The sequence below is a fragment of the Coffea arabica genome, chromosome 11c (assembly GCF_036785885.1).
Source record: "Coffea arabica cultivar ET-39 chromosome 11c, Coffea Arabica ET-39 HiFi, whole genome shotgun sequence".
In the NCBI taxonomy this organism is placed as follows: domain Eukaryota; kingdom Viridiplantae; phylum Streptophyta; class Magnoliopsida; order Gentianales; family Rubiaceae; genus Coffea; species Coffea arabica.
The window spans coordinates 41,327,541-41,348,868 of NC_092330.1; the positions used below are offsets into that span (position 1 = coordinate 41,327,541).

General features: G+C 34.5%; 3 protein-coding genes across 6 annotated transcripts; 1 reads left to right on the plus strand and 2 right to left on the minus strand.

Moving 5' to 3' along the window:
- Positions 1-220: 220 nt before the first annotated feature.
- On the minus strand, positions 221-4,020 carry LOC140016755 (probable inactive purple acid phosphatase 1). Of its 2 annotated transcripts, XM_072070491.1 has the most exons (9): positions 3,889-4,020; positions 3,380-3,565; positions 3,024-3,115; positions 2,772-2,838; positions 2,551-2,673; positions 1,947-2,039; positions 1,666-1,795; positions 1,123-1,204; positions 221-749 (listed from the first exon to the last, which is right to left on the minus strand). In XM_072070491.1, exons 2-9 carry the CDS (start codon positions 3,536-3,538, stop codon positions 611-613), a joined length of 885 nt encoding a protein of 294 aa, XP_071926592.1. In that variant the 5' UTR covers positions 3,539-3,565; positions 3,889-4,020; the 3' UTR covers positions 221-610. The 2 variants fall into 2 exon arrangements, with proteins under 2 accessions (XP_071926592.1, XP_071926591.1); XM_072070490.1 differs by lacking the exon at positions 3,889-4,020 and having other exon boundaries at positions 3,380-3,836.
- Positions 4,021-8,646: 4,626 nt separating this feature from the next.
- LOC113715766 (ureide permease 1-like) lies at positions 8,647-13,734 on the plus strand. 3 transcript variants are annotated; one of them, XM_027240063.2, is made up of 8 exons: positions 8,647-9,223; positions 9,799-10,101; positions 11,073-11,211; positions 11,306-11,480; positions 12,145-12,188; positions 12,280-12,380; positions 12,712-13,086; positions 13,191-13,734. In XM_027240063.2, exons 2-8 carry the CDS (start codon positions 9,865-9,867, stop codon positions 13,341-13,343), a joined length of 1,224 nt encoding a protein of 407 aa, XP_027095864.1. In that variant the 5' UTR covers positions 8,647-9,223; positions 9,799-9,864; the 3' UTR covers positions 13,344-13,734. The 3 variants fall into 3 exon arrangements, with proteins under 3 accessions (XP_027095864.1, XP_071927119.1, XP_027095863.1); XM_072071018.1 differs by having other exon boundaries at positions 8,647-9,162; XM_027240062.2 differs by having other exon boundaries at positions 9,213-9,349.
- Positions 13,735-14,665: 931 nt separating this feature from the next.
- LOC113715400 (protein root UVB sensitive 3-like) lies at positions 14,666-21,306 on the minus strand. Its single transcript, XM_027239582.2, has 14 exons — positions 20,941-21,306; positions 20,199-20,258; positions 20,059-20,097; positions 19,899-19,961; positions 19,751-19,807; positions 19,397-19,460; positions 18,737-18,820; positions 17,109-17,191; positions 16,908-17,037; positions 16,703-16,795; positions 16,084-16,222; positions 15,725-15,765; positions 15,454-15,641; positions 14,666-15,100 (listed from the first exon to the last, which is right to left on the minus strand). Exons 1-14 carry the CDS (start codon positions 21,133-21,135, stop codon positions 15,002-15,004), a joined length of 1,335 nt encoding a protein of 444 aa, XP_027095383.2. The 5' UTR covers positions 21,136-21,306; the 3' UTR covers positions 14,666-15,001.
- Between the last annotated feature and the right edge of the window lie 22 nt (positions 21,307-21,328).

A 21,328-nucleotide genomic window follows, 5' to 3' on the forward strand; every position in this document is an offset into this window, starting at 1 on the left:
TAACTATAGATTTCGTTTCTACCATGGGTTTAGAATTAACAGAAAAAAAATAAAAGAGAATAGATCTGAATTCTTTAAAACAAGAGTGAAGAATAAAACACAGATATGTCCTATACAAAACCAGATTAACCGAATGATGACTAATGAATTTTCTGGCAGCGGACAAAGACCCTAACCTTGATGGTAGGGCTCTGATACCATGAAAACTAAGACAAAGGGAGAGAAAAATACTCTTCTTCATCTCTTTGGACTACATAATATACATATATATATACACAAGTGTAACTTAATTTAGATCCTAAAATCATGCTAATCTAAATCAATCTGCTACCTAATTAATATATGATACTATAATCATATGATACCTAATTAATACATGATACTATAATCATATCTTTTCTAATATTTACAATATCAAATCTTTCCATAATATCATATCACATATCTTCAACAAAATGAAAAGGTTTTATGTGCCAAATAATGGACATTATATTCTTCTAAGACAATGATTTGTACATCAAAGTCTCTCATAACAATTAAACCAAAGTTCATTTCAAAAGATGATCTTCCTGGAAGGTAAGCTTTACATTGTGCATAATATGTGGAGTTTTCAGACCTTCCCCATGTCACCAAATATGACGACACCTTGTGCAGAATTTTGACCAGGATAAGGTGATGCTTTGAATTGGTACGTCTGACTCCAGATGTATTGACCATTCAGCAATCTATGCCCTAGCTTGTAGGTGTATCTGCACAATGAAGATGGAAAATGGAGTGAGTGTACAAACATTAAATTATGTCCTCTCAGTCGATCAAACCAAAGTTGATCCAATGAACCAGCATGATAGTAGGTTCTAGTACTTGTTATAAAAAATTGCACGAACACCCTGAAAAGATAACTTCTAACTAAAGGCATCCCATATTTGATATTGAAATTTTCTTTTAGTGGCATCTACCACTGGTGGAAGAGATTGCAATGCATAATTAGATTACTGAACCAAATTATTCAGAAACTAAATTGGATTGATGTGTCTCTTACAGAAAAGAAATACTTCTCAGTTCCCATTCATGCAACATACCAACTAATATAAACAAAATAAGCAAGACACAAATCTAACGTACTTTGAGTTTGGCCACAACTCCTTCATAAAGCTAGTATGAATAAACCCCGGATCACGCCAACCAACAGTTCTTGCAGGCGCTCCTGCAAAATTTGTTTGAGATAGATGAATGCTCCTCCAAATAGCATAAAGATTTTCCCAGACGTTGATCGAATGCATTTCCTGTTGGTAAGTCCCAGTATAACTGACCAGGGCACATGGGATGTTAAGTGCTCAAAAAATAATAAAAGCCCACTGAAATATTTTTCATCCTTATGAAAGAACAATTAATAGTTAATGTAGAAATGCAACGCAAATTGGTGGTGCTTCAACTGGCCACAGTTCTCTGTTGCAATTAAAGACATAAGCCACCATAAAGCTTCGGTAGTTATATATAATTCAGGTAAGTGCAGCATCTTGGATGCACTTAGACCAAAATAAGCAACTTCCAAGTTAGTACAGGAGAGCATAATCAGAAGGATTTTCTTCGGTGAAACTGTATCATTCAACTTCATCCATATTGCAGTATATGATCAACATAACCTAACGAAAGAAACTGACATACCACACATGCTGTTACGGTCAAAAGTCAATGTTACTGCTAGAGAACGTCTCCGTTCTCCTCCTTGTGGACCCCATTCGATAAAAGGTTCTGCCTCTTCAAGCCCATATCCACTCGTCCATGTCACTGTCATCTGGCAACCAAGATCAAGCATTAGTTTTCTCTAATTGTTTACCGGAAATATCCTAGGATGTTGGGACATTAGTAAACAGCTTTTTGTCAGGGGATCAGTTGGCAGAATGCCTGACCTGAAGGATAACTAAAACAGTAGACAATGAACTTACTTCATTCCACTCCTTTCCTTGTGCTAAACGAGGATATAGTGGTGCATTTGGATTCGCAAAAGAGATTGCATTTGATAAAGCCACCGACTTTGGCTGTGGAATGATGAAATAAAATTATGGGATGATATGAATCAGACATGGATTGAATAAGTGAAATTTCTTCGAAGATAGAGATGACAGAAAGGAAAAGTGGTAATGCATGCAAAAATGCTTTTGCAAGTCCAACGAAAGTCAATCTAATTGGAAGTTCACTCATCCACTAGCTCAAGTAAAAAAATAAATTAATTAAAACATACAGTTAACAGAACAAGAAAGTTCTTAATCATCATTAATCTGGGGGAAAAGAAATTATCAGCCGCCCTTCTGTGAATATTTCACCATGGCTATTTAACACCTTACTAAGGGTGCTTCTGAATAGTTAGATGACCATAAGGTGAATCACCACACTATCAGGACCAGAATCAAGTACAAGAGCAAGTTCAACTTCTTTTCGTGGTAGAATGCTTCAACATCTCAATCCTCAAGGAACTATTAACTAGTAGATATGCATTAATCAGAGAGGTGGTTACATTATAGATAGAGGCCCAGAAAAGCTTGAGAATACCTTTAACAATCCACCAGAAAATACAGCAAAAGAAAAGACAGATCTTTGGTTAATTAGCTGAAGCGTTAACAATCCTTTTCCTGTACTTTTGTACCTGGGGTTGGAGAAATTTGCGTTTTGGAGCTGCATCATATGTGAAGAAAAACAAGATCAAGCAAGGGACATTCAGCCATGAGTAAAATATGAGAAGTGTATCCGTCAGAAAAGGAATTAGAACAAACCTTTGTGGGCGCTGTACATAACAGAGGTGGAGTGGCAGTCACATTCTCTGGTGGGCAGGTAGAAGCACTGAAAAATATCAGAAGAAATGCCTAAGTGCTCCCATGATCATATAACAACGAATTTTAGTGTTACGTAGTAATTAAACATGCCTGAAATTTTCCCTTGGGCATTAACTAAACAGGTTTTATGCTTTTGGCGGATTAATGGTGGCTTCTTGAAATAAAGTTTGAATCTTGAACAAATTCTTGTACCTGAAATTAGAAGGAGAGAATACTCCAATCCAATCCTCAATAGATGGATTCGGAATGCTATACTCCAGAGTAACTAATTCTTTCTGTTGCCCCTAGAAAAAAGAAGGGAACTCATAGGACAAGAGTAAGTTCTGCAAATTATCACACTTCCAACTTCATAAAAAGAACCCTGGATTTAAAAATAGAAGGGAAAGGCGATGCGCAGATTATATGACTATATAAAGCTGACTTGTGTAAAACATTTGATACGTTGGATCTAATGTTTAACCAGTTTTTATCCATGGAAACTTTTGCTCAAAGATAGCACCAGAAAATAGGAAACTTGAGTGGTTTTTCATGTTGAATTTAGAACATACATTCAGTCCGAGAACCGAAGGAGAGGCCTTAATAGAAGCTTTGGGATCAATTGCAATGACAGCTTTGTGAATGGCAATAGTTGAAAGTGCTTGAACCCTATGAGATGTCACCCCTTTAAACGTCAACAAAGTCGACAGAATCACCAGCAAATGCAACATAACTCGCAGTTCCCCCCAAAATAAGCTCTGAAACCAATCAAAGCAGGTGCAAAATTGTAAAAATGAAACTTTCTCCAGAACTTCCAAAAACAGGTTTATCACTACTACTGCAAAATGCATAAAAACAAATAACCATAGTGCACTCCATGGTCCAAAGACTATAACCCTTCACCCCTTTAAACGAACAAATGCAAAGAGCTCAAATCCAGATGTACTTGTATCATAGCAAAAAGTTGCATGCAGCTCCAAAATCCAAACTAAGTCATCAAGTCAAACAAAAAGAAACCAAAATGCACATGACATGCAGAGAAAGAAAAAGGAACAAAACACAAGTGAATTGGATATAGCACCCTTTTCTTAGAATGAAGGTGCAGCGAATTGAGCTGCAGTTTATGAAAAATGAGCAACTGGGATCTCAAAAATAAGCATATCTATACAAATGAAAACTGCTTCCAACTAAAAAGCAAAAGCCCGCCTAGCTAGTAATAGACTTGATCATTAAACAAAGAAGAAAGCTGGTTTTAAATACCAATGGTTCTGTCTGCACTTGAGAACCACAGGTTGTGAAGTTATTAAGGTAAAAGTGTCAGTCCTTCCTAGGACTTCCTGTCTCTTTAAGGAAAGGAATGAGAGAAATAAATCAAGCTAGCATGTCGACAAATCTACAAGTTGAGAGCGGGAATTGTAAGGTCTGTTTTTGTCTTATATGTCAAGAAATTGCGGATTCTTCGTTACGGATTGGACGCGCCTCCATATTTGAACTCCATTTGTCCACCAACGGGTGAGTTTCATAACTCATCTTTTATTTTATTGTTTGTTTTGCCTTCTTTTTTTTTTTTTTTGGGGTAAACCACTTATTTTTTTTTTTTTTTTTGCTGTGTCCCCTCCTTTCTTTTTTCTAAAGAAAACATCTTCAATTAATTTTGTCTTGAAGTTGGGGTGAAGATGTGGAATGGGGCTAGTGGAAATATGAATTAGAGGATTTCCAATTCTTTTGTTTGTTTGTTTGTTTACGTATTACTTAGCTATCTCATTTTGTTTGCACTAGACGCCTTTTTGCAAGTTGGCAAGTGACAACGCAATCTTTTTTTCTTTTTTTTTTTAAGTGGTAACCCAACTTCCATAGCTTGACTTGCAATTTGGTGGTGGAATTATCGAAAGTGGATAAATCTTAAAACAAGAAAGTTTTTTTTTTTGTTGGTGAGGTAGTAGGTGAGGCCAAATTATTTTGCCTCTTTCTTGTTTTACATGATGGGAGGTTCGTATTTAGTGTCATATCTGTAAATTTAGTTAAAGGGACAAAATTATATATATATATATATATATATATATATATATATGAATTAATCTTTCCTCCTACATTGACAGTGTATACACTGTCAGTGTTGGATGAATGACAAATATGCAAAATTTAAATTTCAAATTTAACTTTTGTATATATGTCATAAATCCAACGGTGATAGTACTGTCAATGTATATAAAATTTACTATATATATATATAAGGGATAATTTCAGAAACCTCCCCTGAGGTTTCTGACATTTACACTCACCTCCCCTGTGGTTTGAACAATTACACTAACCTCCCCTGAGGTTACTAATCCTTTACAAATTCAGTCCAAATGATTAAAATATTGTTTTATAGAGTGAAATTAAAATTTTGTACCTGATTTGCCCTTTGTGCTACGTGTCCAATGAATGACAAAGTATTACAAATTAATTAATAATTAATAAACTTTAAGGAGCGTAGTTTATAGGCAAATACGTATTACTTATTTAAAGTACCAGTTCTTTACAGGTATTTTATTTTCAAATATTTACTTTATTACAAATATTTATTCTCAAATACAGATTTGTATTTACTCTCAAATATTTAATTCTTGTTAAATAAAAAACCTGTCAGTTTTTCTTCCGTAGAAATATTAATATAACACTTTTTCAATTTTAGTTATAAATATTTATGTATTTAGCATAAATTAAATGATTCAGAATAAAATACTCATAAAGAGCTAATACTTTACTCATGTAATAGATGAAAACCATAAAAAATTAATACTTTATGGGCCATTTTTTTAAAAAAATATTTAATTTATATTAAATAGATAACTTACTGATTTTCTTTTTGCGAGAATATTACTGTAACACTTTTAATTTTTAATCACAAACGTTAATATATTTATCATAAATTAAATATTTGAAAATAAAATATCTGTAAAGGGCGGGTACTTTAAATAGGTTATGTGTATTTGCCTATAAACTACACTCCTTACTTAAATCAATAAACTACACTCCTTATATTATTTAAAGTACCCGCCCTTTACAGATATTTTATTTTCAAATATTTAATTTATGATAAATATATTAACGTTTGTGATTAAAAATTAAAAAGTGTTACAGTAATATTCTCGTAAAAAGAAAATCAGTAGGTTATCTATTTAATATAAATTAAATATTTTTTAAAAAAAGAAATGTCCCATAAAGTATTAATTTTTTATGGTTTTCATCCATTACATGAGTAAAGTATTAGCTCTTTATGAGTATTTTATCCTGAATCATTTAATTTATGCTAAATACATAAATATTTATAACTAAAATTGAAAAAGTGTTATATTAATATTTCTACGAAAGAAAAACTGGTAGGTTTTTTATTTAACAAAAATTAAATATTTGAGAATAAATACAAATCTGTATTTGAGAATAAATATTTGTAATAAAGTAAATGTTTGAAAGTAAAATACCCGTAAAGAGCTGGTACTTTAAATAAGTAATACGTATTTGCCTATAAACTACGCTCTTTAAAATTTATTAATTATTAATTAATTTGTAATACTTTGTCATTCATTGGACATGTAGCACAAAGGGCAAATCAGGTACAAAATTCTAATTTCACTCTCTAAAACAATATTTTAATCATTTGGACTGAATTTGTAAAGGATTAGTAACCTCAGGGGGAGGTTAGTGTAATTGTTCAAACCACAGGGGAGGTGAGTGTAAATGTCAGAAACCTCAGGGGAGGTTTCTGAAATTATCCCTATATATAAACTAGTTATCTTGTAATAATATCTCTACTTTTTTTTTTTATATAGAAATTCTCTAACATGTGGACCATTCATCAATAAGAAACTTCTTTTTGTATATTTGGCTTTTGTTTTGGGGATACTATTTTAGGCATCAAAGGTCATATTAAAAAAAACATAGAGAGAGAGATAGATTTGAGCCTCATAAAGTATTGATGCATTGTCTACTTCACTGAAGAAAATTAAGAAAATGTTATTTAAATTTTATTTTTTGTTATTTGCACTCTCACCACGCCATTTGTTTTATTTTATAGTCTAATAAATAAAACTATATAATTAAAGTGATAGTAGGAGTGCAATTGACAAAAATAAAAGCGCAAATAACATTTCTTGAAAATTAAAGCATGATTACAAAAAATACTTTGAGGTTAAGATTACCACTCAAAGTATTTATTAGCAATAAATCTCCAAACAAAAAAAAATATTCATAAGTTTTTAATAAATCTGGGTATGATTGTGCCGTATTGATGGTCCAAATCACCGACGTGGACATGATTTTATATGGTCAAAGGGCGGACTGAATCTTGTCATCCCAAGAAAACATATCAGATTAAATTCTTAATTATTTGAAACTTAATATTTTTTTTTACAGCACCACACCAGTTTAGCTTTCTTAATTATTTTTAGGAAAAGTTATTCACAATATTCCTCGTATTTCGTCAAATAATTTTTTTTCTCTTTCACTTTTAAAATGTTAATTTTAAGCCTTTACAGTTGAAATTAGTAGATTTTGATCCCAACATAAGTTTCCAATCATTTTTTAACCTGAAATCACCGCATGACTCATATGTAGTTAGTATTTTATATATACAAAAAATCAGATCCTTTTTTTTAGTGGTAAAAATGAATATAAATTGGTCAGATATCATTTTTTAGGGAAAAAAATAAATATAGTTGAGGTTAAGATCCTACTTTTTTTATGGACAAATATGGACATAGATTGAGTCATTTATTTAATTACAAATGAAATCTAAATTTTTTGTCCCTTAAAAAATGACTACGTGCAGGTCACACAATGAATTCAATATAAGAAGTGATCAAAAATTTAATCGAGACCAAATTTTACTGACTTGATTTTGTAAAAGACATAAAGTCACAATTTTAAAAGTGAACAAAATGTGAGAAACGCGTCGAATAATTTTTCCTTATTTTGATTGTACAAACTGTGAATCTTTGAGTCCGTGACGCCAATTAATTGGACTCTTTCTTCTTGGAGGCGAGAGGTTTTCAATTTCATGATGATCTTCTTCTATATTTCCGTTGTTTTACCCTGTTCATGATAGTTTTTTTAATACAACCGCTGCCGCCTTTGGTTGTTATTTAATGCTATTAATTTCTTCTCGTTGTCCCATACGTAAATTTTTGGAGAAGCATGGACTAGTGTGTACTAGCATTCCTCCTTAAGCATCTCATCAGGACTTGGCGTTTCAAAATGGAAATTGACTGGAGTTTTTTAGTATTTTCGGGTGGTGAAAATTGAAATGCATGTGACGCAAGAGCAACTTGAAAGTCAACCATTTCCAAATCATTGAGGAGATTTTCAGCACCATAGGATAGGGACATCCGACCATGAAGTCGTGTGGAATCTAAACCAATCAAGGGAAAGTATTGATAGGGAATATTCCCATGTCCGTGTCCAGCATTTGTTTGTTGGCCCAAGTATTTTGGAAGAATTGCAAAACTCTTCACCTTAGGTTCTCCAAATTACATACGCCCCCCTTGCTCTCACATGTTTCAAAGTGACATTTTCTCAATAGGATTCTAGTGGCATCTTGATAACTTTCAAAGTTACATCTATATGTAAAATTTTCTCAATTGTTATTTTGTATTAGTTTGGAATTATAAAACTTCTAATAAAAAATTTGCCAAAGTATTTAAAGATCAGGGCATAAATACTTAAAACACACATAGAGAGATAAAAGGATAGGAAAATTTAAGAACGGGGAGATAGAATATAATAAATTTGGAAAACTAATGCCTAAAGATAGCAAAACAATTTTTTCCACACTTGCAATGAGCTGAATATGCGAAACTAATGCACTCTTTTACCAGCTTATATGGCAAGTTCCTCATTCAACTTCAAGCTAGAAAACAAGATATGGTAGATGATGCCTAAAGTCTCAAAATTAGGTGAATCCCTCAGCCAGTAGATTCACAGAATCTGACAGTAAAGGTTCCGACTTTTGGCATTTTCCTCTCTTTGAAAATCAAGGAGATCCAATGTTCCACCAGACTGCTCGAATTAGACCCACGTTGAAAGTACAGTTGAAAACAACCAGTGTTCCACCAGAGCATATCTCCATTGTTTTCTTAACAGTTGGCATGGCATCACATCACTGACCGCACCGAAGCTCAAATTTTTCTTCCAACTCTTTAGCCTTTCCATTGTCTTTAGTCCATCTCAATATATATAGCAGCCCCACCATCCGCCATCATGTGTTGTTGAACAGCTGAAGGCCAGCTACCTCCAAAGATTCCTAGTAAATTTTTGGAGAAATCTTTGGTTGGCAAATTAAGCAGCAGAGTGGAAAACTCTTTTTGTTGTACCTGTACGTTGTTGTGGGGTGTCCCAGATTTCTTGTCTTGTCACGTCAGTTGTGAATTTACTTGGTAGAGTATCATCCACCTCTTTCTTTCGCTATGTAGTCCATGGTTTTTTAACGGTTCTGCACAATTTTTAAGCATTTCATTTTGCCCGCTTATGGCCTTAATTTTCCATTTTTTTCCCCATAAATGGTGAGCTGAAAACCCCTTGATTCTGGATTCTTCTTGATTTCTGCATAGTTAGGCAATCAAAGGGTTTCTGTTTTATAGGATTCTTGTAAAGATTGACTCAACTTGCCATCATTTTTGTATTTTTTTTTGGTGTGGATTCAGTGTATACGTAGGATGAATACCTATTTGGGATTAATTCTGCTCATTTCAAATAGCCATTCGGATTCTTCCACCTCTTTTTCTGAGGCTGTAGTTGATTCTCTATGGGAATAGAAACTTGGAATACAATCAGAGTTGTATTATCCAGCAATTTTACTCAATTTGCACAAGAAACAATTTCAATTCCAATTCTTGTAAAGAACGGAAAACAGCCTTAACTTCCTATGATCTTGATAATTTTGCCTGCAAGCCTACTGCTTTGGTTATGAATCCTGACTGACGGAATTATCTATCTAATCCTCTGTTGCTAGGATTCTGTGAACATTCCATGGTTGGTTACTTTTCCATCAGAAAGATTTCTATCAAGTAGTTTGAAGATGTATGTAGTGGAGAGCAAAGGAGGGGCTATAGCATGTATGCTGCTTGCTCTATTTTTCTTGGGCACATGGCCTGCCATTTTGACTCTTTTGGAAAGGCGTGGTCGTCTTCCTCAGCACACCTATCTTGACTACACAATCACCAATCTGTTGGCTGCTGTCATCATTGCTTTTACCTTTGGTGAAATTGGAAAAAGCACACATGAAAAGCCAAATTTCATTGAGCAACTAACTCAGGTGAGTGGTGACTGCACTATTTAGTTAAAGACCTAATTTTTAGTGAGTGTCAAACAATTTCATCAGACAAAGTTATGAGTCTGGATTTGATAGAATTTATCGCATGCATATATTAGCGAAGTAAATCATTGCTTTTACCTAAAAGCCAAATTCATTGAGCAACTAAGACAGGTGACTGCACTATATAGTTAATGGCCTACTTTTTGGTGAGAGTGTAAAAAAAATTCCATCAGACAAAATTACGAGTTTGCATTATGATTTATATCTTAGTATGGAATCCCTATTACTAAAACTAAAGAAAATGCAGACTTTGCAAAAGTATTTGAGCCTATTGTTTATAGATGGAACACAATTTTTTATTCTGGAGCAGTAAGCCTTTTGTTCTGTGAGATGCATTGCTTGTTACTTCTGATATATTTTTTACCTGTTCTATTTCTTGAAATTTGGCTTTTTAGCTAAGAAGGTCACAATTCGTGAAGCATGAAGTACAGCTTAAAAATCCAAACCGGTCAGTTTGAGGAACTTTCAAGTAAATAAGGAAAACTATTGGTAATTGCATTAACAATTCCTTTGGATGAATTCCATATGTATCGCAAGACAAATCTTTACCAAAATTTAACAGGGTGAAGTTATTCGAGTATTTAGAATACGAGTATCAAGCATTTATTGAATGTGGTTGATGTTTTTCATTAAAAATCATTTATGCACTTGTCCTGATCCATCAAAACATTTAGCTTCCTTTGTGGAGCTTGTAAGTTGGATTTGTGGTGAGAAAGTTGCTGATACTGTTTTCTTGGAGAAATCTGGAGTCGTTTTTTCTTGACTAGCAAAAGTTCAATATTCTTAATTTAGCTCATTTATAGATTTGAAGGAATTATGTGTCCATGTCTGATTAATAGTTGAGTTCTGGTGACATGTTGGTTTCTTAATTTATTTCTTTGCCTTATTGAAGCATAAATCTGACTATGCAGGATAATTGGCCTAGTGTTCTGTTTGCAATGGCTGGTGGGATAGTTCTTAGTCTTGGGAACCTAGCAACGCAATATGCCTGGGCATTTGTTGGTTTATCAGTGACAGAGGTGATCACTTCTAGCATGACTGTTGTTATAGGTGACATTTCTCTACAATCAGTCATTTTTTTATTATGGTGATTGAGTTTGACAAGATAAAGAATTGATCCTTTGTGTTCTACTGATTGTTACAGGCACAACACTTAATTACTTTCTAGATGACAAAATTAACAAGGCAGAAATTCTTTTCCCTGGTGTTGGATGCTTCTTGATTGCTGTTTGTTTGGGCTCCGCTGTGCATGCATCCAATGCTGCTGACAACAGAACAAAGCTAAGCAGTTATTCACATGATTACAAAAATGGGGAAGGGTATTTATCTACTTTATCTGAGGATCCCTCTCATAATTTCTTTGTTATCCTTGACATATTTATTACTTATCTTGCAGCAAATAATGGTTTCATACATGAAATGACAGCTAAACTTACTTTCTTTACAAGCTTCGGTGTGTTAAATGCTGTTTGGATATTTCAAACCAAGGAAAAGAATATGCTTTGTACTCTTCTTTGCAAATATGATGCACTCTGCGGTATGCACATCTATAAAGTTACATAAATGATGAGATGAGCAAACTATAGTTGTCTACTCATAATTGCAGAATGGAGAAACTTAAATTTCCTCAATCCTTTCTTTAGGTTATCTTAGCTTGATGATTAATACGATTATGCAGTTTGTGTACATTTACTTTTGAATTTGCAATAACGGTCTGGAAATTTGTTCAGACAACAGATGTTGGCAACTTTGCTACGAAAGTTTGTGCCATAGTGGGGATGGTTATCCACCTCTGACTCTTCATTTCTGCTACTTTTGCTCTTGAAGTGTAAAGAGCATTATTAGCTTAAATCTATTTTCTACTGTATTTTCTAAAGTAAGGTTGAATGATGAGGATCAAGGTGATAGAAAGTCTTGAAATTCCCTCACTCATGCATTCTTTCTTGCGTCTCTCTGAAAGTCACTCAAACTGAAACTTTTCAGGACCAAGAGTATATCCACGTCCAATGAAGCATCTTTGGAAATGGGTACGAGTTTTTTGGGATTTTCATTTCACGTCTTCTTGCTTGATCTCATTTACTGTTGTCTACTATTTGTTTACTCTCTGCTACTGTTTAGTTTGGAAAGGTGACTTGGAGAATGGAGTTGGCACTGCAGAAAAGGCAAAGTTTGGCACAGCACATTTTCTTATAGAGCTTGAAAAAAAAAGGTCCATTAAGGTTGGTGATTTGTCGTTGCTTCTTAGTCTGTTAAATTTCCTACCAACTAGCTGAAATTCACAATGGTTTAGTTTATCCGTTTCTCCCTCTTTTCGCTAGGAGGAAGGTTATTTATTTATTGGTTCGCAGTGTCCTCACTCCTTTCTTTCACTGTCATGCAATTCATCACATCCAAGAATGACATCACAAGAAGTTTACAGCAATATTCATGTTGGTAGTGCTTGAAATGTCAGAATTCATCCTTGCCCCATTAAGTGCTTTGCTTCTGTGCCATGGACATGTACTAGAAGAATATAGAGTTTGATTGATGCCTTTCTGTTTTTGGTTGCAGGTGTTTGGAAAGAGCACTGTTCTTGGTTTGGGCATAACTTTCTTTGCTGGAGTTTGCTTCTCTCTTTTTTCACCAGCATTCAACCTGGCAACCAATGATCAGTGGCACAAATTAAAACATGGGGTTCCCCACTTGAGTGTCTATACTGCATTCTTTTACTTCTCAGTCTCTTGCTTTATCGTTGCGCTTATTCTAAACATCACCTTCCTGTTTCACCCTGTACTCAATACGCCAAAATCATCAATTAAAGCCTATCTATTGGATTGGAATGGTAGAGGGTGGGCCTTTTTGGCAGGATTTTTATGTGGCTTTGGAAATGGCCTCCAATTTATGGGAGGACAAGCAGCTGGATATGCTGCTGCAGACGCTGTTCAGGTAAGTGAATTAGTACGACTATTTCAGACACCAAGTTATTACTTATTGAATAACTTCTCCTGATGATGAATCTGAAATTGGCTTTGCTTATGAACACGTTTCAGGCACTTCCGCTTGTGAGTACCTTTTGGGGTATAGTTATATTTGGAGAATACAGAAGATCATCGAGAAGAACATACTTGTGTCTTGGCAGTATGTTGTTTATGTTCATTGTGGCTGTTGCTGTCCTCATGGCTTCTTCAGGGCATCGTAAATAGTTGTGAAGATGGTTGAATGAAGATGTGCAGTTTTCAACTAGATTTAAGCAACTTCTGCTGGGAATACTCCACCAAGTCTTTATCCAGACTTTTGGTAAAGATGTATATATATTATTTTGGAATTCAGGAGGGAGATCAGAGGGTATTGTAATTTGTAACACCTGATTAAGCACTTCCTCAGTGCTTTACAGGAGAAATATTTTACAAGTTATTCTTTGGCAAAATGTTCCAGAAGATTTGGGTAGAAAAGTACAAGAAGGGATGATGAAGGAAATGACTACCAGTCAACTTCTCATCACACGCCATAGCTTCTTATTTGTACAATGAATCAATTGTAACCAAATATAGTTAGTTTCATATTACAATGTCTAGCATTTTTCTTTGTTTCTTATTTGCACGTCAACTTACCATTTTATAACTTAGTGAATGACCTTGATAAGCTTCCCAAGCAAAGAATGAAACTAAAGGCAGAAGGGAACAAAGGAGGAAGAAGATTCATCAACACTCCTGCAACAAATGCCATATTTACTTCCATTGGAGAATAGAAAGTGATACCAGATAACTTTGCATATACTGAACAAGTGATGAGAACTGTAAGAAAATAATGGAATTATTAATACTACTAGTGTTAGCAAATATAGCTACGCTGTTACCTGTTAATGAAAAAGAGAGGAAATTATCCATTTCTTCACACTGATTTTCTACGGATCAGAGCTACACGCCATTTTTTTTTTCATTTCGTGGAACTCTCAAAATTTCTGAAGAGGTTAGCATTAGAATTTTGGAAAATTTTGAACGATTTCTTTTCATAAACAAGAAGAAGGGCCAATATTCATTCTGAAGTTTAGATAATAGTTCCTTGATAGAGCTACACGTATTCGTTCTCGTGTGTGTTTGCATGGAATAATTCCTTTTGTTTCTTGAATCTCTTCTGGTTTGATTTTGTTTGGAGTGGCAGGAGAAGCTGAACCGGACGGAGCTCTTGAATTATGGACAGTGGACTATTTGCTACTGCCCATCAACCTTACATCCAAACTTTTTCTAGATGAAAATGTTTCAGATTCAATTTAAACCTTTATTTCGAAAACATCCAGTCAAATGTTAGTGCTCAATCTTGTATGCATTGTCAAGTGATGGTTATCATTTTTTTTTTTAAATTCACTCGAAATTCTTCTATGTTTTTGAGAATGAAGCAACACCTCACCCCATAATTGACAAGTTTCAGGTTCAAATCATCAAGAGGGTTGGTGAAAAATCACTATTGATCCTCTTCGCAATTTTTTTTTTTTTAAAAAAAAGAACCATTACTATAGAAGATAGCATTCATAGTCCAGCAATTGATTGCATTGGAAACCTTTCTCCTGTTCAAAATCCTTCTTATACAATGCATCCGAAAGTTCCATAGTTTCATCTGTTTTTGTTTCGAGTATGGGAAAGCTGAAGGTTCTCCTGCAGCAAGAGTGTCTACACTAAACGTCAGCAATGATCTGACATCACCCGCAAAAGAGCTAACCAACAATATATCCCTCTACCTCTACTACTGTACGTCAGAACATTAAGCCAGCAGATGCTCAGAATATCGAAATATTACTCTCTTTTAGGTTCAACAGCTTTTGCATTCTGCTCCATATCTCCCCAAAATTATGAAATCAGGAGGCTTAGTCAAATTTTCCATTTGAAGAAGGTATTAACCAGTTAGCCCTCCAGGTGACAGTGGGGGACAAAAGCCGTTCTGTTCTCCATCCCGAGGACTGAAGCTGCCATAGAGCAAAAATGTAGGGAAAAAAAATAATGTTCTATTCAGTGTAATAATCATGGTATCAAAAAGAAAAGTAGAAAGAGTTAGAGAAAAGAAGAAAAATTATATTCAGAAACTGTCATACACTACACCACTAGGCACAGTGCATGGTTAGGACCAGCCATTAGATCAAACTTCTACATAACATCATCTGAACTTTAAGCCTTAAGAGCATGCTTCAATGATTTTACCACTGATTTTCCCATGGTGCAGTTTCTTTTCTAACTTCCATTATCTAATATACGTCATAGAGCTTTTCTTCTCCCACTTAAAGGCACAGTATAATAAACCCAATCGGCCACGTAAACGTACCTTAAGAACAAATACTTCATAGTGTTTATCAATCCATAGTTGACTCTCCGAATGAACAGATCTGCCTTGACTGTTGAGTTTTGCCATGACAAGTGCATGAATGAATGCCTTCAGGGCATCCGTTGCTGTGGAATCTTTGTGCATAACAACATTTATCACTCCCTTTTTATCAAGCAGCAAGTATTTTGCTACAAGGATCAAAACAGAGCAGATAAGTCGAAGTTAAAAGTAAGCTAATTTTGGATGGAAATTGTCTCAGAATCATTTTAACCTTTCTTGTAATGAGATCCAGCCAAATGAGAGAGCTCCCCCCTGCTTGGTACAAACAAGATGCACATAAGCTACAAATTAGTATGCAAATTCTTTTATCTGGCATATTAATCACAGGAATACCACTCAGGGCCATTTTCTGCAGATTAAATCAAGTCGAATCAGACAAACTACTAGCAGAGAAGTATTTCAGAAATGAGTTTACTGTCATTATCACTGCAACAATTGGTTAAAGTTTCATGTGGAGCATAAATTTCTTTTTCATTCTTCTACGTTTCAAGACTAGATTCTTTTTTTCCTTTTTCTTTTATGGATTCTATAATGAAGAATTGCATATTGTTGAGTAAAACAGAAACTTACAAGTCACGATAGTTGAGTGAAGAGATCCTGACACCCATGCAAACACGTGTATGTAAAATGTTGACACTCTTTGAGCACCAAGAAGTGGTCCAAACTGGTAAAACATGCTCCATCGTTGAGACCTGTTTTGGGGAGAGGACTGCCCAGTAAAAGGATGAACAATCAATCACTTTATATTGTACTGAAGTTTATTCTAAAATAATACGAGGAAGGCCTTAAAAAAATAAAATATAAAAAAAAGCTCATAGTAAAAAATGTAATTTTGCAGATAAAAGTAATCAGAGCTCTCAGTTATAGTGCAAATAAAAGGTCAACAAAAGTCCAGAGACTACATTACAGTACTGTAATTAATAAACACTTACAAGTGTAGACAGGTTTATGCACAAAATATCTTGTTTTCAATGTTACACTATCGGTGTAGCCACATATTACATTGAATATTTAACTATAATCCAACCATAAGGCAGCATGAGAAGAGAACTTGAGACTGGTCAGCCAAATAATAACAAAGAAAATATTACTTCGAATTTATGCTACAATAGCTCTAACTACTACGAGGTAGTAAGTGAAGCAATCAATTGAGCAAGGTTAAAGCATCGACAAATATCCTGTAACTGACCTTGGCCAGTCTCCAAGAAGTGCAACAAAATTATTGAGCTTCTTTGGCAGTTTAGTGTGGTAAGAGAAAGGCAACAAACAGCTCTGTAATTTGCTGCAAGCAAACAACAAAAGGCATACACAAGACAGTGTTAAAAGAGTTTATGTTATCATAACAGTATCATAAGAAGACATGATATTCAGATAATAAAAGAAAAAGAACTAACCATACATATGGAACATTGTGAGGGACAAGAAACATAACCATATTGATAGGGAGTGTCCCATGGTTATGCGTGCAAGAAGCATTCCAAAAGCCATCCCAATCATTGTTGCAAGTGTCTCTTGGCTTCCTTCCTGTCAAGAAATACAGGTAAAATAAGTGCCTTTGGTATGTTCAAATCCATTTGAAATAGCAAAACAAGTACCTTAGCAGATATGTCTGCTGCATTATTCTGAAGAGCAAAATGCTGTGTCAAAGCAGCTCTAGTGGCTCCACTAGCAACACCAGCTATCAAGATGAACATGATTTGATAATGGAAGTTAGCCACAGTATGAAAATGCTTATCAACAAGTTATAAGAATAAATAAGTAAAAGCAATGCAACGTCAAAACAATAGTCATCACATGCATTTTCTTCCATCTTTTTGTGTTGGACTGGGTTTGGGAATTTTGGCCCTGTTTGGGGTTGCGGTGCTTTTGGTAAAAAAGCACTTTTAGTGCTAAAAGTACTTTTAAAGTGTTTAATGAACATCATCCCATAAAATTAGGAGTAGAGATTTTGGTGTTAAAAGCACTTTTAACAAAAGCTCAAATTTGGTGTTTTTAGAGTAGCTTTTGTGATTTAAAAAATAAAACATCAAATTTAATCATTTTATCCTATATTATGAACCAAATAAAGATATAAACACTTTTAAAAATTCTCAAATTACGCATTATTCAATACAATAAGTACTTATTGAACTACGTCTCCAAACAATATAAATAAAAGCACTTAAGCAGTTAATAAGTACTTTTATTAAAAGCTCTATTAGGGAGTACTTTTCAATAACTACCGCAACCCTAAACGGACCCTTTGGGGGCCTAGCCCCCAGGGGGGGGGTAATGAGATTGCTTTTATGGTAAGTACTGCTGGTTAACATCACTGACCTAAAATCATAGCATTAAACTTCAAGTCAATTCTACAAAGGCACAGCTCAATTTTATGCATCATATCAATTGATAGACAGGTCAAAACTAAAAAGTCAAAATGTATAAGAATTAACTCAGGTCGTGATTGGTTTAAGGATTTGAATGGTGGTGTAATGAATTGCACCCAAAAGGACACAATTTGCCATGCAGAATCTGATTTCCATTCTTAAGAACCAAACACATTAAGTCAACTTAATTCTTTGTGATCTGGAATGGGCTTCAGATACCTTAACTTCATCAGCCAGATCTCTAGCCAGATATGAGCATATGAATAGTATTGCAGGATGCTATAAGCAAATCTCGTTTGGTCAGACTTCTGGTAGAGAAATATGAATATAAAATGCCAGATGCTTGTTGATCTCAACCCTTGAAAGGACTGTGAGTAAAAGTAAAAGAAATTTGGCGAAGTTGACTAAATAAAAATTTTCCAAACCAATTTGCATTATACAGCCTAAGAGGAACAAAAAATGGTTTAGAATGATCAACTTCTTCATGCCATTCCTCTTCTATGGACTGACAGACAGCAGAAGATGTTGACAGGTGCACAGAAATGTTTGCAAACTATATTTAACAGTTAATGGAGTTTGCTGAAGAAAGCTGGCAAAATGAGCAGAAGCCAGCATTTCCAGTACTTGTTCTGCAGTTGATAAACCATTACCATCTATAATCAATTTCATCTGGTTAGGAAACTAGAAGACATGCACACAACCAAGAAATCAGTAAGCTCCATTTAACCAGAAAATATACTCTAACAAAAGTCAACTTCTTGTTTATTTAACCCTAGATAACACCGTTACTCCACAATGTGCAGGTCCATGTAAATGAAGCAAATATTTGCATGTCCACTAACCGTTTTATAACTTACTGAATGACCTTGACAAGCTTCCCAAGCAAAGAATGAAACTAAAGGCTGAAGGAAATAAAGGAGAAAGAAGATCCATCAACATTCCTGCAACAAATGCCATATTACTTCCATTTAGTTATTGGAAAACGAAAATTGATACCAAGTAACTTTGCATACACTGAACAAATGATGAGAACTGTAAGAAAATAATGGAAATATTAGCAAATATAGCTACGCTATTACCTATTGATGAAAAGGAGAGCAAAATTTCAATATCTTTACACTAATTTTCTATGCATCAAAGCTGCATACCATTTGTTTTTTCCTTTTTTTTTTTCATTTTGTGGAACTGTCATAATTTCTGAAGATCTTACCGCTAGAATTTTGGAAAACTTTGAACGACTTTTTTTCCTAAACAAGAAGAAAGGCAAATATTCGTTCTGGAATTTAGATAATAGTTGTGAAACAGTGAGTTTCTAGAGTGTGTCTGCATGTGTAGAACCAATAATTTTTCATATTGTTCCTCTTCTTGCCAAAAGCACAAAGAGATATGAAGAAGTCGTACAAACTTCTCTCTCTCTCTCTCTCTCTCTCTGTGCATGTGTATAAGAGAGTGAAAGACACGCCACCAATGGTAATTAAACATCAAGTCAAAGCTCAAAAATATATAAAACCATGTACCAAGATCATTCATGAGATCTGCCACCAAACGCCACATTTTTGCATTACTGTCCAAGTTAGAACCCTGAAAATCAACATAGTAAAAGATAATGCTTGATGCAGTCATTTGCTGCTCAATTGACAAAGTATTGTCGACAGATTATAGAATCAAATTGTTACAACTGGCAAGATAAAGAATGAATGCCTTGTGCAAACTATGACAACGCCATACTACACTAAAGAAGCTAAAGTATCATAAAAATTTTGGGATAGCAGAGAGTTAAATAGATAAGTAAACCCCTACTTGGTGTGATTATGACAGATGCTCTTTATTTAAAAACTGTATAAGCAACAAGGAAGGACAGGACTTCAGACCTGGTAAAATGTGAACAAGATACCACCAAGCATTCCAGTCAAATCCCTCAAAAACCACTGCACATTTCATGAGATTGAAAAGATCACCCTTGACAGGCTGAAACCTTAACAAACAATTAGAAAAATTCACAGGTAACAAATACTTTACCTGAAATGTGGCCCCGATAACAGTAGCTGATTTCTCACCAACCCCAATAGCACTCAGTAGAGCCTAAAAACATATGGAACACCGAATTCTATGTAAACAAAAATTTAGTATTACAGCCAGTGTTCTACGAATTTTTTATAAATGTCCTCAGATATCTTACCTGGGTTGACAACATTGTTCGCACATACGTAGAAAGACCCTGAATGCAAGTACATGCAACAAGATTTAAATGATAAAATAAAGGGGATAACTGTTATAATGAAAATGTTTGTTATTACAGGATTGATGATTACATCCAACCTGCAATGAATCCCATACTTGAAAGGGCACGTAGTCCGAAGTTACACTATCAGGAAAACCCTGCATTGGGTACATGCATCATCAATGTCCAAGTAAGAAAGGCAGTTTCAGTGAACAAAATTGAAGACTTCTGACACCAAGCAATCTTCAAAACTCAGTCTTTCAGAAACAAAAACTTCAACTTAGATTTTCAATCATCTGACTAGTCCAAGCATCTAAGCGATAAACACACAGATGAGAAGCCAAGAGCTAGACAAGTAATGGACAATGACAAACACATTGAAAACGTGTACACATCTTTGTGGCAATTTACAAAATTCATAAATAGACAGTAGTGTAAGTCAACAAAACTACGAGTTATCCGGCCACAATATATTATAATCTCAATATTCTTTTCCATTTTCGCTCTGTTTTCGTTGAACATAAATTCTCCTCTCTCACCAGTCCAACCAGAGAAATTTATCAAATAAATAGTCTTACACAGAAATAAGTTAAGATACACTCCTTTATGTCCTTTTTCTCCAGTGCGATCCTGATCAAACTTACATAAGTAATAGCATGAAAGTTGCCTTAATCATCAATCTATTTATTACTTCATTTATACAGCTAATCCAATTATTAAACCCAAAAACAAATTCTCATAAATTCCCAAATATTGAATCAAGCTTGCACATAAAATATCTAACAAATACGTATTTTATCATGTATAACTGCATTGATAAGTGAAAAGATCGTAGCTTGCCTCAGGTAGGAAAGCTTCAAGAATCCTGCTGGTGATTTGTTTAAATGGGCTGCTGGACTTTTTAATGGACGGAGAAGTTGGAAAGGATTCAGCTTCATTTTCAGTGAAAGTGATGGTAGCTGTTTTCGTGAGTTTTGTTGATGCAGTCCCATTCCATTCTTCGAACATCATCTCCGCTGCTGCTTTTGATTCCATGGCTCACTTCAGAAGTTCGATCAACTACTCAACTGCTAAGGAGTTTAGGAAAAGGGGGCCAATAATTACAACAAAAAAAAAAAAAAAAAAAAAGCCCCATAAATTAAAAAAGACATTTAATTTGTAGCCCGTTAGAAGAAGCAAAATAACAAAAAGTCAAAATAGGAAAACAAAAAGAGCCTAACTAATAATT

Excerpts from the sequence above, each read along its gene's own strand:
- LOC140016755 (XM_072070490.1), bottom strand. The coding sequence starts at position 3,658 with ATGCATTTTGCAGTAGTAGTGATAAACCTGTTTTTGGAAGTTCTGGAG. Across the intron at positions 3,116-3,379 it reads CTTCGGTTCTCGGACTGAAT|GGGCAACAGAAAGAATTAGT; the intron begins GTATGTTCTAAA and ends TCTTTTTTCTAG. Across the intron at positions 2,674-2,771 it reads TATGTACAGCGCCCACAAAG|CTCCAAAACGCAAATTTCTC; the intron begins GTTTGTTCTAAT and ends CATATGATGCAG.
- LOC113715766 (XM_027240062.2), top strand. Across the intron at positions 11,212-11,305 it reads TAGCATGACTGTTGTTATAG|GCACAACACTTAATTACTTT; the intron begins GTGACATTTCTC and ends TGATTGTTACAG. Across the intron at positions 11,481-12,144 it reads GATTACAAAAATGGGGAAGG|GACCAAGAGTATATCCACGT; the intron begins GTATTTATCTAC and ends GAAACTTTTCAG.
- LOC113715400 (XM_027239582.2), bottom strand. The coding sequence starts at position 21,135 with ATGGAATCAAAAGCAGCAGCGGAGATGATGTTCGAAGAATGGAATGGG. Across the intron at positions 16,796-16,907 it reads CACAATGTTCCATATGTATG|CAAATTACAGAGCTGTTTGT; the intron begins GTTAGTTCTTTT and ends GTTTGCTTGCAG. Across the intron at positions 15,642-15,724 it reads TGGATCTCATTACAAGAAAG|CAAAATACTTGCTGCTTGAT; the intron begins GTTAAAATGATT and ends TGATCCTTGTAG.